General features: G+C 39.6%; 1 protein-coding gene across 6 annotated transcripts in view; it reads right to left on the bottom strand.

The window, feature by feature from the left end:
• The window catches only part of APBB2 (amyloid beta precursor protein binding family B member 2), a 387,866-nt gene that overhangs the window by 151,182 nt on the left and 219,627 nt on the right, over positions 1-17,057 (bottom strand). For all 6 annotated transcript variants that reach the window (XM_089654015.1, XM_089654012.1, XM_089654014.1 and 3 more), the window contains one exon: positions 13,142-13,350. In XM_089654015.1, coding sequence (XP_089510141.1) covers positions 13,142-13,350 — 209 coding nt within the window. The remainder of the gene's footprint in view (positions 1-13,141; positions 13,351-17,057) is intronic.

Raw genomic sequence — 17,057 nt, 5'->3', positions numbered from 1 at the left:
CTTGTCTGGGTATCCAGGCAGCTGCAGAGGTCATGGTTGTCTGAATATGAAAAAAAATGTAGATTCCTCCATCCACACTGTTAATGTGGATCAGGAAAAAAACAACTTTTCCTCATTCCGCCCATGTGCCTGAATAAGAACATTCTAAGCATGTATGGCCAGCCTTGAATTTTGAAATGGACTTTTGTTGAACCAGACAGTGGCAACAGAGCCTCACATGGCTCAAATTGTGGCCAGTTTAACAGGTATCAATATGAAATGTCAATATGATATTTGTACGGCCAATTTAAATCTCAATTCCAAACACAAAGAATAAAACTACCCCTATAATGGAAGCCCCCCCACAGTTTAAGGATTACATGGTTGTTTTTACCTAGGGGTGCCCAGTCCCCAGCAGCCAAAGGCCACGGTTGCACTTTTGCCTTCTTTATGTACAATGCACGGTTAATAGCCCTGCATTGTACAAATTGACACCGAGCGACTATCCACAGACCGCACCACGAGAGGAAGACAAGGAAAGTGCCAAAGTCTGCTAGAGCAGGGGTAATGCAGCCTTCTAAATACAGTTGCAAGAAAAAGTATGTGAACCCCTTGGGATTACGTGGAGTTTTGCATGAATTGGGCATAAAATGTGCTCTGAACGTCATCTAAGTCACAACAATAGAAGAACACAGTCTGCTGAACATAATACTACACAAACATTAGATGTTGCCATGGTTTAATTGCACATAACATGTAAACATTCACAGTGCAGGGAGGAAAAAGTATGTGAGGCCCTAGCTTAATGACTTCTCCCAGAGCTAATTGGAGCCAGGAGTGAGCCAACCTTGACTCCAATCAGTGTGATGATATTGGATGTGTTGCTGACAGCTGTCCTGCCCTTAAAAAACACACACCTGTTTTGGGTTTACTGGTTTCAAGAAGCACTGTCTGATGTGAACCATGCCTCGCAGAAAAGAGCTCTCAGAAGACCTACGATCAAGAATTGTTGACTTGCATGAAGCTGGAAAGGGTTACAAAAGTATCTCCAAAAGCCTTGATGTTCATGTGTCCACAGTAAGACAGACTGTCTACAAACGGAGAAAGTTTAGCACTGTTGCTACTCTCCCTAGGTGTTGTCGTCCTGTAAAAATGACTGCAAGAGCACAGCGCAGAATGCTGCATGAGGTAAAGAAGAATCCCAGAGTGTCAGCTAAAGACCTACAGAAATCTCTGGCACATGCTAACATTTTTGTTGACACATCTATAATAAGGAGAATATTAAACAAGAATGGAGTACATGGGAGGACACCACAGAGGAAGCCATTGCTGTCCAAAAAGAATATAGCAGCACGTTTGAAGTTTGCAAAAGAGCACCTGGATGTTCCACAGCACTACTGGCAAAATATACTGTGGACAGATGAAACCAAGATTGAGTTGTTTGGGAAGAACACACAACACTATGTGTGGAGAAAAAAAGGCACAGCACACCAACATCAAAACCTCATCCCCACTGTAAAACATGGCGGAGGGAGCATCATGGTTTGGGCTGCTTTGCTGCCTCAGGGCCTGGATGGATTGTTGTCATTGATGGGAAAATGAATTCCAAAGTTTATCAAGACATTTTGCAGGAAAACGTACGACCATCTGTCCGCCAACTGAAGCTCCACAGAGGATGGGTGATGCAACAGGACAATGACCCAAAGCATACAAGTAATTCAACAAAACAATGGCTGCAACAGCACAGAATACGCCTTCTGGAGTGGCCCAGTCAGATTCCTGACGTCAACCCGATTGAAATGCTGTGGCATGACCTTAAGAGAGCGATTCACACCAGACATCCCAAGAATATTGCTACACTGAAACAGTTTTTTGAAGAGGAGTGGTCCAAAATTACTCCAGATCGTTGTGCAGGTCTGATCTGCAACTACAGGAAACGTTTGTTTGAGGTTATTGCTGCCAAAGGAGGGTCAACCAGTTATTAAGTCCAAAGGTTCACATACTTTTTCCTCCCTGCACTGTGAATGTTTACATGTTATGTGCAATTAAACCATGGCAACATCTAATGTTTGTGTAGTATTATGTTCAGCAGACTGTGTTCTTCTATTGTTGTGACTTAGATGACGTTCAGAGCACATTTTTTGCCAAATTCATGCAAAACTCCACGTAATCCCAAGAGGTTCACATACTTTTTCTTGCAACTGTATAACCCTTTAACTCTCTCAGTGCTGGGGGCCCCATTGCAATTTTGTTCCACCATCCAGGAGTTGGGCTTTCACTGTTCACAGATTCAATTCACTGTAATCTGTATTCTTTCTGCACTTGGGCCCCACAGCAGCAATGATATAATCACACAAACATCTAAATCCAATAACAAAAATATAATATATTGCATACCAGTTCTTAAATGTGGTGGCTGCATTTGTTTTATTTTATTTTTGCAGGCCTTATTTCCTTTATTTTAACCTGGTGATCCTTTACTTCCTATCCAATAGTGAAAATGCCCCCTCGCTGTACTGTAGCTACAGAGAAAAAAGTTTTGTTACCCTAGGCAGTTCATTCCTGATTTGGTCTATAGAACACCTCACCCGCTCCTCATTTTCTTAACATATGGGGAGGTGTTCTCTAGTTCACAGAAAGAATCGGGATGAGCTAGTAACACAAGCAGTTAGGCACTCACTGGACTTCTGGCAGGATTTACATACACTTCAATGACATTGATGCTTTTTACTTCCAGCCCAGCCCTCACTCAGACATGAATCAGCTTTCTGGCCTGCTACATGAAAACACATTAAGGGAGATTTACTAAAATCTGGTGCAGCTGTGCATAGAAACCAATCAGCTTCTAACGTCAGCTTGTTCAATTAAGATTTGACAAAAAAACCTGGAAGCTGATTGGTTTCTATGCAGAACTGCACCAGATTTTACATTCTCCAGTTTTAGTAAATCAACCCCATTATGTCTGTTTGTGTCATAGTTCATAATTCCTTTAAATGCAATGCATTGGTGTATCCCAAAAACAGGCGCTGTGAAAAAAAAACAAAAACCCTCTAGCTCCCATCACAACGCACCAACTACTAAAAACATTTTTTCTGACAACTACAGATCGGAAAAACGTACAAATGTTATAAGGAGGTTTAGTAAACTGTACAGCACACTTTTGTGAGCAGTAAAAGTTTGCCAGTGCAGATATGACGCCCTTTTTCCTGAGTTCTTGCAAGGTTAAAGTAGACCCATGTGAGTACGACCACATCCAAACTGGGAGAATAATGTCAAGGTTTTCTTCATGTTACTATACTGTATTGTGTAATAGAGGTCTTTTTTTTAATTTTGGGAGTACTCTGGTTTTGAAAGATACCCATTTTCCACAGAACAGTAGAATTCAACCATATTTAGAACAGTGATTTTTAATCCCCCAACAAACTTTATTAGTCCTTTTGGTCATAGAACTTTAGAGGAGCCTCTTATATTATGGGTAATATGCATTGTAATAGGAGCCACAAATGATGCAAGGAGGACTCTGGCTCACCACAAGTGCCTTGTGTAGATAGGCTTTGGGCTTCTGTTGATGAGCTTTTGCTTACCCCAAGCAGGTTTGCATTTCCATACAAATCTACGAGAATGCAAAGCCCACTTAAAGCAGGTCAGAAGGAGGTCAACAACTGGTCAAATTCACCTGTCAATGAATTCTGAATGAGCTCAGAAACATCTCAAATTAACGTCAAACTGATGTTTACCCTTAAAGTAGAACTATAGTCAAAACTTTATTTTCATTTTGGATAGAGCAAGGGTGGGTTATATCCCCTGTCACATTTTTTTGTTCCTGTGTCCCATTGTGGAGATTTCCCTTCACTTCCTGTGATTGAGATGAAATCCCTGCAAATTACGGGAATTCCTTGGGGACCTCCAGGTCACCAGAACTAGTGTCCCCATTGGAAGATTTCTCCTCTATTACTTTTCTGGGGACAACCCAAAATTTGGAATTTTCTTTTACTTTCACTTTCAACAGGAAAAATAGAGAGGATGAATCTCCCTAACGGGGGCACAGACAGCAATAAAACCTGACAAGTGTTTTATTCTCTCTGCACTCTGTCCAAAACTAAAAAAAAAGGTTTTGCCTTTCGTTATACTTTAACACAAAAGCAAAGCCTTTAAACACAGACCCTTATGCTTGTTTTGCAATTTCATAGACTTGAATCTGGAAGAAAAGAAGTTCTGATGTGAACAAAGCTTGGCAACACTGGCCCTACAACTTGGCAACTTGATGTACAGGGTGGCCCTAAAGTCTGGACACATTGGCAAAATGCATATTTTCTATTAATTTCAATGCATATTTCAACAACATTTTATTTTATTGGAATATTAATCAATAACTTGTTCAATCTGTTTTCCACCATTTGTGATGCAACGCTCCATGCACTTTGCAAGATTCACATGAACCCGAAGCAGTAACTGCACATTGCCATCAATTTGAGCACATTTGTTCATGATGCATTTCTTTCAAGTAATTCATATCTGTGATTTTCAGTGAGTACACCTTCTCCTTTAGCATACCCCAAAGAAAGAAGTCAAAGGGGTTACGGTCTGGTGAGTTATATATATATATATATATATATATATATATATATATATTGTTCTCTCTTTGGAGAGATATCACAGCCTTTGTGTAAAATTCCAACATCTAGATCTGATCCTTGTATACCTGCTGATTTCCTGTGGAAGTTACTGGCAGTACTTGGCAAGAAGGTATACCTTCTCTTATTTGTGCCCTGGCAGAGTAATATCATCACCAAACTATGCCTTTCATGCCAGGATTGGTTATATGCATTGGGTTCCATGATACTTAGCTCCTCTTTATGGAATAGTTTATGACCCCTTATTAGTACTGTACAGGATGTCCCAAAATTCTGGACACATAGGAAATATCACTATATATATATATATACACATACACACACATTTAGGTCCCTTTGTAAGCTCCAAGCAGCAGGGCCCTCCTAACCCTCTTGTATTGAACTGTATTGTTGCTGTATTGTCTCCCGTTATATTGTAAAGCACTGAGCAAACTGTTGGCGCTATATAAATCCTGTATAATAATATTAATAATTTGTATTTGGACACAGGCACTATTTTAGTTTTTTTTCAGGTATATACCACTCTGCCAGGGCACAAATCAGAGAAGGTATACCTAGTGCCCAGTACTGCCAGTAACTTCCACAGGAAATCAGCAGGTATAAAAGGATCAGATCTAGATGTTGGAATTTTACACAAAGACTGTGATATCTCTCCAAAGAGAGATCAATGAGGACAGTAGGTCCTTTACAGTATTAATCAGTGTACAATGCAGTCATCCCACCAAGCACTGGAGGTTCCTCCTCAGCGCTGATCACTCTAAAACTGTGATGTAGCCTGTTAATCTCCGGGAAATGTTTTCACCTTATTTAAATATTTATTCACCACCATTCCCCCTTTTCAATTTAGCTCATGCATGACAGCGGATAACTTCAACCCACATTCATTTTAAATATTCAATCTGATGCCTCACAGAAAATCAAATATTTATGACTCCAAAATTTGCATGTCTATTTCATACGCGAATAATGTATCGGTGGCTGCCTTGAAATATTCACACTTAGGAGGGTATAATGTTTATTTCATGTCCAGTCACTTTCCTAGCTCTTTGCAGACAACTTTGACTGTCAGAAGGAAAAGCTTGTAGTGGGATGAAAAAGAAGATAGACACACATAAAAAGTCTTATCTAGAGACAGTCCAACTAAATATTTTATGAAACTTGTTTGTACACTGAAGATATCAAGCATCCCTGTAGGGTCCCCGTCAAATGCCATCAGGCCATAAAAGTGTGAAATGAAAGCAGAATTACTTTCCATCAAACAACCATAACAAGAGTACAGGAAATCCACAAGGTTCTCTGAGTGCAAATAGTTTTAGATAGTGGATTTACTATGTTTTTTTAAGTAGGAAAACCCTGGGAGATGGAAATCTTTGTTAAAGTGGAACTCAAGTATCTGTGAACACAATAAAATTGTGAGATAAAAATAGTGCATGGGTGCATACTTGCAAATCTGTGTCACTTGTTTCTTTATCCATATTTTATATTATACCACTTGCAGCTTCTGTTCCATCACATCTTATCTGTGTGTAATAAAAGGTAGTGTTGCTATCTGAGGGAAGTGATTAAATAATTCATTCACAGGAAGTTCATGTTGAAAGGCCCCTAATCAAATACTTGCCTTCCATATGTCAACATTTGGAGCAACAGCAAAATCGCTCTTTGCCATGGCTGTTTCTGGTATAATTAATCACAAGGAAGCAGCACTATCGACTGATGTCACAGAGCCAGTCCAGTCTGGAGGATGCCTATACCGGCAGCTGGCTCAGCCTCTCAACTAGCCATTGAGAGCCCGAGCCAGGCTCTCCCACCCCTCCGCAGCCCAGTGCTCTGGTGAGCACTGGAGGGGCAGAGCAGAGAGTTGGAGACTGAAAGTCACCTACTATCTGAAGCCTGAAAACTGAGCGATCAGCGGTTTTTCTTTGCTTAGTTCTCAGTCTTAGAGCCGGCGGGGGACAGATACAGCATCAGACCAATGCTGCATCCACCTAGGTGAGTATCATTTTTTTTTTAATGAATCCTGAACTTCTCTTTTAACCTCCCTAGCGGTCTGATTATGTCCATATTTCTGTGCTGAAAGCGGTACATTTTTTTGCATGGAAATATGTATTTTTTTTTATTGTAGGCCTGTAATTTTTAGGAATAACTCACTAAAATCTGTCCGAACAAGAGTCTAGTAAACATCATGGGTAGGATAAAACTTGAAACACAAAATCATAAATTATAATTTAATAAATAATCATAAAAATAATAATATAATAATAATACATTTAATTTAATAATATAATCAAACCAAAAACACTGAACTATAGCGCCAAGTTCGCACATTGCTGAGCAAAGTCGCAAAATCATTTTCAGTGTCTGATGACAAATTTCTCCATAAATTATTATCACTCAATTCTGCAAGTGATTCTGATTTACTATCGCTGTTCTCTAGCTGGTCTAAAACCGCTTTTGACCAAAAGGGATGCTTTTTGAACACCATGGACGTTTCTCAGTTTCCAGGCAGAAAGAACAGTAAAAATGCAGGCAGGGCACAAAATGTATGTGAAATGGTTTGATACAGTAATGTTTTACTATGTCAAATCCATTTCTAAGAAAATGACAGTTTCAAAAAATGTTTAAATTTCCCTCCGTTCTGGCCCCCGTACACCCTGACGCTCGCAGGGACCGAAACACGGAAGCCGGATGCCGGCATCGGCCGGAGGAGATGGCCGGGGACGAGGCAGGGGACACATCGCGGGAGCGAAGGACAAGGTAAGCGCTGCAGGGATCCCTTAGCATCACCGCATGGTAAGCCCGAGTGTAGCTCGGGGTTACCGCTTTTGGTACTGAAACTTTACCCTGAGCTACACTCAGGAATACCGCCAGGGAGGTTAAGATAAGTGGCTTCTTATTGGGCAGTTATTATGACATTTTTACATTGAAACATTTGGTTTGCATTCTTCTAACAAAACAGCATCCACACAGTAATAACAGGCATTTCATGCTCTGCAAACTTCTCTTTACTCTCAGGGCTGCAATTTTCTTTGCATGTCTACTGATGTATCAGAACCATAACTCAAAGCCTCCAACTGCATCGACGGCTGGCTGGAACATTTGTTTGGCAATTGTGGCATCCTCCTGAGGAGCTGATCTGGACCATAGTAATTAGTGATTGCGTGAGCTTGAAAGAGACAGGTGAAAATTGTTGTCCAACCAGATGCAATTGATGTTCGGGTGCTGAAGTTTCCTGAATACAGCAGCCGGCAATGTAGATTCCTTCATCCTTGCTATTTACATAGTGATGGTAGTGACTGATTTCTCTTGTTCAGCTCATTCAGTTCTCTGTAGGAACTACATGTGCGTAATAAGATGATTATATATTTAACCTAATCCTCTTTTTCTCCCCCAGCTTTATTAGAACTTGTTACTTGTTTTACTTAAAGTGTTATTAAAGGCATTTTTTTAAAAATAAAGTTAATTAAGAAATGTATACATTTTATTAATAAAATTAAAATAACAAACATGTTTTGCTCACCTATTCTGTGCAATGGTATTGCCCAAAGCTAATATCAAAGAAAAACTTCTCTTTTTGGCTCCTCTTCTTTGTCTGCCCCCATAGCAAGCACTTGCTATGGCAGTAGATGTGCGGGCTTACTCCTGAGCTGTTGCTTGTGCGTCTAGACATACACAATGCAGCTTGGCCCCGCCTCCTCCTCACAGAATTTGATTGACAGCACCTGGAGCCAATGGCTTCCGTTGTTGCCTCTCTGCTGTGAAGACAGAGAGAGCAGCAAGGCTGCTCTAGGGCACAATGTTGGATTGAAAGAGGCACCAGATATGTATTTAGGTGGGGTGGACTGGGGGAGCTGATACTGGAAGTTTTTTTTTCTTAATGCATTGAATGCATTAATGTGATAGTGAACTCTTTCATTTTATTTTTTTTAATAACAAACAGGTTTATACTTACCTGTCCTGTACAATGGAACTGCACAGGACAACCCAAAACCTCCTCTTCTCAGGCCCCCCACCAGCACTCCTGGTTTCTCTTCTTCTTAGTGTGCCATCATAGGAAGCCGCTTGGCTCAGCCCTGCCCCCCACACCTTTGCCACAAGATTTGACTGACAGCAGTGGGAACCAATGGCTCCTGTTGCTCTCAGCAAAACCTGTAAGAGTGGGAAAAAGAAGAGAGAGCCGCTGCAGATGGGCACAGCACTGGATTGAACGAGGGATCAGGTATGTATTGGGGGGTGAGGGTGCAATACATTAACCTAAACATTATTTTTTACATTAGTGCAAGGAATGCATTACGATAAAAAATGTTTAGGCTTTAGAAGGCTTTTAAAAAAACTAAATTATGCCTTTAGAACCACTTTAATTTCATAATCTATAGCCATTTTTTTGTTTAGTTTTGGATACAGAATGGAAGGACTTGCCAGGTATTACTGCTGCCCAGCACTTTTCATCTATTTCTGTTCTGGGGACAATGTTTTACCAGACAGGAAGTAAAGCAAAATCCGCAACAGGGGTTCTAGCATTCCTCTATGCAACATAAAAAAAAACACAAACATATTTTCTTCTGTTTTGCTCTTGGAAAGATTCCTTTACCTCCTGTCTGCACTGGTGTTAGTATGTAAAAATTCTTCATTTTCAAAAAAATTGTGACAAAAAATTACAACTTCAAAAATCTTGCCATGCCTCTTACTGAATACCTTGGACTGTTTACTTTTCAAAAAGGAGTCATTTAGGGGGTGTTTGTACTTTCCTAGCATTTTAGGGCCTCAAGAAGTGAGATAGGCCATCAGTACATCAGAATTGATCAATCTATAATCACTACTTAAAGAAAGCATATTTATCAGTGGAAAAAAAAAACAGGAAGGAGAGAGCCTAGTCATATGACCTGTCAAAGTCAACTGACTAGTTTCTCCTTTTAGAGTGAACCTTCATCCAAAAATTAAAGTACTGTTCACCCTCCTCCTCCTGCCAGCCTCTTAACTAATTTACAGATTTTTTTTTTTGGGGGGGGGTACAAGTAGCTTTTTCAGAGATACCTGCTTCCACTCTCCCAATCCTTGCCTAGGTGTAAGTGATGTCCATATAGAACAGCACCCCCTCCCCCACAGCCTCCAAGGGAGTGTCAAACATCCCAGGAGGTTGCATGACCAGTCTCACTGTACCTCCATTCCTCATGCATGCACAATGGGGCGCCGGTTGTGAGACATGAAGAAGTCACTGCCGATTCTCCAATCCGGCAGCCCCGGGGATCCACAGTGATGAGAAGAATTGGCTGCAGGGAGGACAGCAATGGCCTCCATGGGCTGGCAACGTTCTGCTTCTTAAAAGTCAGCAGCTACAGCATTTGTACACTCAGGGTTCTTTCTGTAATGTTAAGCAGAGAAAACTCCAGGGGACACTGCAGATTCTATTTTATTCTATATGACTGGGCCGTGGTGTGGAATAACACTGCAGTGTCTGACAGCGAGCCCCCATGGTTTTGAAACTATGCATGCATGCTCATTTTTTTATCTTGCAATTCCAGTGTTTGCCCTTAGTAAAAAAGAAAAAATAGTTCTGCTTTAAGTAGCTGTACATGATATAAAAAAATAGTTTATTAAGGTTAAAATAACACATTTTTAGCACAGATATCATGAGCAGTGAAAAACAAACCAATGCAATTAAAATGTATATAAAAACACAGAGCAATCTAAAAACAAGGTAATTGACTATGAGCAAATGAATGTGTATTGGACTGGAAAGAGAAGTGGACAAGATTTATATTTGGCAGAACAAGGCATGTAATACACACACACTCAGGACTGGAATTCAGGATATACTATGGGACTACTGCCAGCCAGATAACAGGGGATCAGGGTGCAGGGTAAAAAGAGCAGGGGGCCAGAAAATTAAAAATGGACAGTGAACAGGCAAAAGTTAGGTGCCTCAAGTACGTACCAGGGGCGGACTGACCATTCGAGCACTTGGGCACTGCCCGAGGGCCCGGGGTCAGTAGGGGGCCCCATGAAATGCCCCTGGTACCTTTTTTATAGGCTTTTTTGAGTGTGGGCAAGGACACAGGGGCTCCATGATCCCCTATTGCCCAGGGGCCCCATGAGTTTTCAGTCCGCCCCTGGTACGTACACATAACTGAATAAGAGGGGATATAATTCTTTTCCTCTAACAGGTGCAGATGGTGGTCAACAAGGCCAGAAAGAGCCACAGAGCAACGCTTGCAAAAAATAAAAGAGAGAAAATCTATGCAGGAAACCAGTGCCACCAGCAGTTTAAAAAGGACACTGAAGATTCAATACAGTTTCCATATCTCATATGATTTATTTGTCTGCTAGGTTATCTGCCAAATCAATCAATTACTAACTGGCATTTTTAAGTGACCCATGCCATTCCATCTAACAGTAGCTGCACTACGAGGCTGTTGTAAGTTTTGTATTGTCTATTACCTTCTTGTTTCATGTTGCTTTCAAGTGGAAAAAAAGCCAAATGCTATCTATTCTTAAAACATTCACCCCTCCCTATCCTGCATACCCTGTAAAAAAAGATCTGCATATGTAACTATTTTTAATTAGGTCTAGTCACATGATCATACAGCTCTGGGATCATAGACCAGAGCTGGGGCTGCAGGATCACATGACCAGACAGGATTATAAAATAGAGTCTGTATTTAGGGTATGCAGGATAGGGTAGGAAGAGGAGGGAGGGAACATTTTTAAGAATAGTGTTAGGCCTTTTCCATCTTAACAATCCCTAGACAACATCTGTAAAAAACAAGAAAATCACTCTATTTACTTTTACTTCAGCTTCATTTAGTTCTTCTTTCCACTCTGGCTGGAACTATTTATTTTTTCTATTGGCTAAAGCGGGTAATAGATCCAGGCCATAGAAACAGAGGGATGATGTAAATGTAAAGAGAAATTGCTCAAAAACAAGTTTACCTTCAAAAGTTTGATTTTTCACAGCTGCTATCGCGGGATTGCAAAAAAGCTGTGACTGAGCAATAAAGAGCTTTTAACAACCTCCAAGTACAGGTACTGGGAAATAGGATGGTCATAGGAGTGGCATGGTTTACTTTTGAGGAAATTTTAAATCAATTCCCTGCATGCCTAAGAGCCCTTTGTTTTCTTGAGGAAGAAATCTGTAACTACAGATTCACTTGCAGAGAAACCTGCTGTGGAAATGTGACATTGTAGAGTGTCCATTAGAAACAATGATTCTCTGTTGGATCCAATAAATTTTACGGGCTGAACTAAAGCGGGAAAAGAGGGTTTGCATGTTTCTATTTGCTTCTTTGGTTTCCCAAAGTCACATTTTAGAAACATATTAGCAATTTGTTGATGTATTGTTTAATTAACTTAACCTTAATGTGTTAAAAAGGAAATAATTAGTACCTTCGATATTGGCACAGTTGTTGAGGAAGACTTATGCATCATACATAACTTAGTAATCACAGACAGTCTGATTTTTTTTTATTTATGGTCTTTGATGGCCTGCAGCTTTTAAAATGAAAGCAACCTCAGTATGATATCCCAAAGCATTGGGCTTTTCAGTATGTAAATAAGAATAAATTTGTGCTCAACCACTCAAACCACTATACGCATGTTTTAAAACATTGTATTAGTAATTGCTTTAAGAGGGTTGACTAAATAAGTTAGCCTTTAGTCTATTTTTTCATGTCTAGGGTAAACCCTTTTAGGGCCTGTTCACGCCAGGCCATTGTGTCTAAAAGCAGAAAAAGTGTGCTTTCACTATGCGTTACAACAATTATTATTATTATACAGGATTAATATAGCGCCAACAGTTTGCTCAGCGCTTTACAATAGATAATTTACAGAAACGCATGAATTATAGTACAATGTTGATGTGCCATTTTATTTTGAAAGGCATCCCAATGCATCTAATAGGATGCAATACAGAACACTTGTGGATGTGAGCAATCTGTGCATTATGATGCATTGCATAACAAAAATGTTGCAAGTTTGGTTTAATTACATTACAGAGCTTTGGTAGCTTAAATGAAAAGCAGATACCACAAAACAAGCATACAGTACATTACAACTACTCATTGCTGTGAATAGGCCACAAGACTGTAAGCCTTGCAAAGAGCAGTAATGTTGTATAAAGTGCAACCAATCAACTTTTCATTACAATGTAATTTCTTAATAATTGGTACTGGTTACTGAACTTTGCCAACCATTGTTCTTCTTGCTGCCATGCTGAATAAGCATGCTTATCTATTATATGTAATTATAAGACAGCAATACCTCCATGGAGAATCTAGTATTATAGTAAAGGGCATATACCCAGAATGAGTCCAAAATGGTCCGTTCAAGCATTCATAAAAAAAGATTAAAATGTAATACTACGGGATACTGGCACACCATCAAAAAATACTTTCAATTTTATATACCATTAAAAGATGACTAGGAGATAACAAGAAGCAAGGTACAGGTTTCTATCCTTTTACATGCGTAATGGCCAACAGCTATAGCTTAAGCATACATTAACAAATGGTGCTTACAATAAAGAAGTGATTTACCTCATTCTCTGGAGTGGGAGATGATGTGACAGAGCTAAGAGATCCTTTCCGTGAGCCAGGAAGATCTGTTGGTGCAGATACGGGACGCTCCCACTGGGTTGCTCCAGTTGGAATGTGCCAGTAGTAAATTCCAGCAATATCATTGATTTTCTTCCAGCCTGGTGGTAGATCAGGATCTGTTTGAAATGTATGGTCGCTCCATATATCAGCTGTAAGTAAGGGCAAAATAATACATTTACACAACTGGTAATAAAATGAAATGAAAGGAACATTGGCTGTCTGAGTGAGGCACTCACTCCAGTAACAGAGAAGATACATAAATAGAAGATGAGCAATTATTCAATCAAAAATTCCTATATCTATATATATATATATATATATATATATATATATATATATATATATAAGCTTTGAGCTGTGGTCAAGTTTTATGGTCAAGAGCAGCCTGCCTAAATGTTTTATTAGTAGACAGTTTCAAATCTTAACAACCCATGTATGCCAAATTGCAGCAGGCAGCTAATATACTATATACTCTTACTGGATGAAACACTTCTTATAGCCATTGTCTATTTGTCTTACAGTGCTAGTAGGGTTGGGGGTGGGGAATAGCAGTATAAAGATTTAGTTCTTAAGGCTCCAAACTAGATAATCAACATATACTAACATAGTTTTATATTCTGCCCTCTACATGTTATTTGTAGTCAGTTTTCAGTAAATAATACTGGCTACTAGGTGCTAACTGGCAGGAACAAATCCACACTGACGAACTAGGAAATTAAAGATGGTAAAACTATGAAAAGATTACTTTTAAGGTATTTTCACACAACTCTATTAAACCAACATATTAAAACAAATCCTGAACATTATGTATGACAACTTAAAAAGGAGTGTGAATAGCAAAATGTCTACCTTCGTACTCTTTCACATGTATTAAGGGTCATCCAGACGAAGACAGTTTCCTTCCATAAAGCCTATTGCCTATATTTTATTAATGATTAATCTTTGCAAAGACCCATGGGAAGCTCTTGAATGTTAATGTGTCACTTATATCAACTAATTTGATTCTTCCTTTATTTACGGTAATAAATTAAATTCAATGATTTGTATTAAAGACACTCTGTCGATTTGTCCAAGGGACAACATAACCCACTTATCTTATTCTTTTAAGATATGTGTTATTAATTTAGGTCAGTAAAGCATGTACAGTAACATATACAACAATCTTAACGGCCTATCACATTTCAGTGTACCAGGGTGACTATAGGAATTTTAAGACAAATACAAAGAAGTCACAATAGCAAAATATAAAAAAAAAACAATATCATATGTAGGGTTAAGAAAGAGACCTGGATCCGTAACAAGTGTATGGGTAGATGTAACCCATGTGCTTCATATTTTATAAAGATATGTGGCTTTTTTAGTTCATAAGTAAGTTTATGTAGTGGTAGAACATTATTGATCATATTTTTCCAAGCGTCAGTGTGGGGGGGGGGTAAGATTCCTTCCATGTTAGGAAAATGGGCTTCCTAGCATAAAAGTATTTGTACTCACACTTTATCTTATTTAAAGATTTGTAGGACTCCAATAAAGCCTAATACGCAGTTTTAGGTTGGGGATTGGCGGGTATCAGGGCTGAGGAGATAAAGTCATTGGCTTTTAGTCAGAAGTCCCAGACATAGTGGCAGGTCCAGAAACAATGGAACAAATCAGCAGATTCCCCAAACCCCCTAAAACATACTGCAGAGGAGAATGTTCCCATTTTATGCATCTAGCAGGTGTATAGTGGCCGTGCTGAAACAATTTTAGTTGTATCACTCTATCCCTTGAGAAAAGCAGTCAGCCTTTGTATGTGTCTTCAAATTCTGACCAGTCTTGGTCAATGTTTTGGAGCAATGGAGAAGACCACTTAAGCTGGACGTGCCCATATTTGGTCCTTGAGGTAGTAGTAAGGGTTGAATAGTAAATAGAGACTAACTTGGTGGTATCTGGCCTTCTTAGAAGTTGTTCAAAGGAATGGTCACTTATCTACATGGCACTGCAGATTCATTGCTTCACTGGAGCTGCCACGAGATACCTGGACCTTCTAGGTGTAAGGGAGCATGTTTTAGTACAGTGCATGATGTAGTACAGAGAACTGGCTGGTCAACCACCACTGTCAAATGATGGGGGGGGGGAGGGGGTTAACATCATCAACTGATAAGCTCTGACAGCATTTGGCAAGGAACTTATACAGCACTGGAGCAGCACAAGGAAGCTGGGTTGGGAGGAGAGTTTTAAAGAGACTCTGTAACTTGCACTCAGTGGCCAAAGTGACAGGGCCTCTTAAAGCTTCATGATTTTTTTTTTCATGAAGTTTTTCTGCATAACCGTGTAGCAAGTTAAAACAGTTGTAACTATAATGGAAAAACACGTAAGGCAACAATTACAAAAAAAACAATTAAAATTGTAGTGAGAGACTCAGCATTCATCGGTGACTCCAGTAACAGAGAACGTACAAAGCTCTAGGTACGAGAAGTTGGAAAATTTCCATTCTCCTTCTCACATCCACAATTACCATAATGGGGTTATCAGAGAAAGACCCCCCCCCCCCACACCACCACCACCACCAGCAAGACTGTCAAGTGTTTCACATCTCGTTATAATGTGCCCATTTTGTGAAAAAGCCATATGCTTCTGCGTAGCCAAGACACACTCAAGACTACAACAGACCACTTCAAATAGAATAGAACTGCAATCACCAATTTGGCTGCAGAGAAAACTTGGAAAAGCGATCGTTGAGTAAATCCTTTCATATACAAGTAAATACAAACGCTCTTTATTTTTTGTTGTCAGATAAAATGTCAGGAACTCTTTATTCATAGCAGCTGAAAACACAAACACCAAAAATAACTTTTCATCCATTCCGCCTTTCATGTAAATGCAAATAAAATAGGTTCATTCTGAGGACGATCCTGTCTATTTAGAAGCTAAAGAGAAGTGATCAGTATGTCGTTGGTTCTAATTGGTGGTTCTGTTTAGGATGTGAGGGAAAAGATGTTTGAAGTAGAACTCCATAAAGATGTCCACTGCAGTATCAAAGATTTCCCCTTGAGCTGTCATCCTGCGGACTGCGATATGATGTATGTCAGCAGTGTACAGCATTCAGCCCTGCGCACAGCGTGGATCATACTCACAACCTGACAGTATAATAAGCACGTGCTGCAATTAAAATAGATTTTAGATGCCACAGTAAGGGCAGAAGAATTAATCACTGTTTTGTTCTTATGCATTTCATCCCATTTCGCAGCAGAAAATGAAGCAGAATTAAATGCTACAACATCGCTATTGCAATATAAATTATCTTCCAATCTAGGGTGCAGAGTGAGCCATCCAGACATGTTCAATTTAAGCTTGATGAACACCAGCAATACGAAAGCTGAACAACCTTGTCTTTCAGGACTGATGAATGATTCATTAGGAAATTCCTTTTTAACATTCACAGTTAGTGCATGGTCTACCTATTAAATTCCAAATCAGCACATCTTATAATCAATTTCTTTTCAACATCCAAGGGACATTTCTGTATATACTTTGAAGTCTTGTGCTGCATGCTGAGAACAAGATCAAGAGTACATGGAGCAGACTGTGAGCCCAAACATCTTCTGTCAGAGGTCTGTTACAAGTACGCCAGTCCTACCACCAAAGGCTCCCCAAGCAACAGTTAACGAAGACTGAAGATCTTCTTTAGATGGTTCTAATGAGCCATGTTAGAACCATCTAAAAAATTCCCAGGGATACTTTGCTGCTAAGGAGGAGCACATAAGTTATATCTGCAGTCAGTCCAAAATTTAGCAAAACAGTTTTGGGGTCCTGGGAATGATTTGGCCTGGTTAGAGTAGGAGTTGTCAGTGCCTATGGTGGACTTTAGTCCTATAGG

This window comes from Staurois parvus, unplaced genomic scaffold (genome assembly GCF_062004578.1).
Source record: "Staurois parvus isolate SC_StPar_1 unplaced genomic scaffold, SC_StPar_1.0 ptg000734l, whole genome shotgun sequence".
In the NCBI taxonomy this organism is placed as follows: Eukaryota; Metazoa; Chordata; class Amphibia; order Anura; family Ranidae; genus Staurois; species Staurois parvus.
Note: the sequence above shows the minus strand (reverse complement) of the source record. Positions and strands in the feature narration are given on the sequence as shown.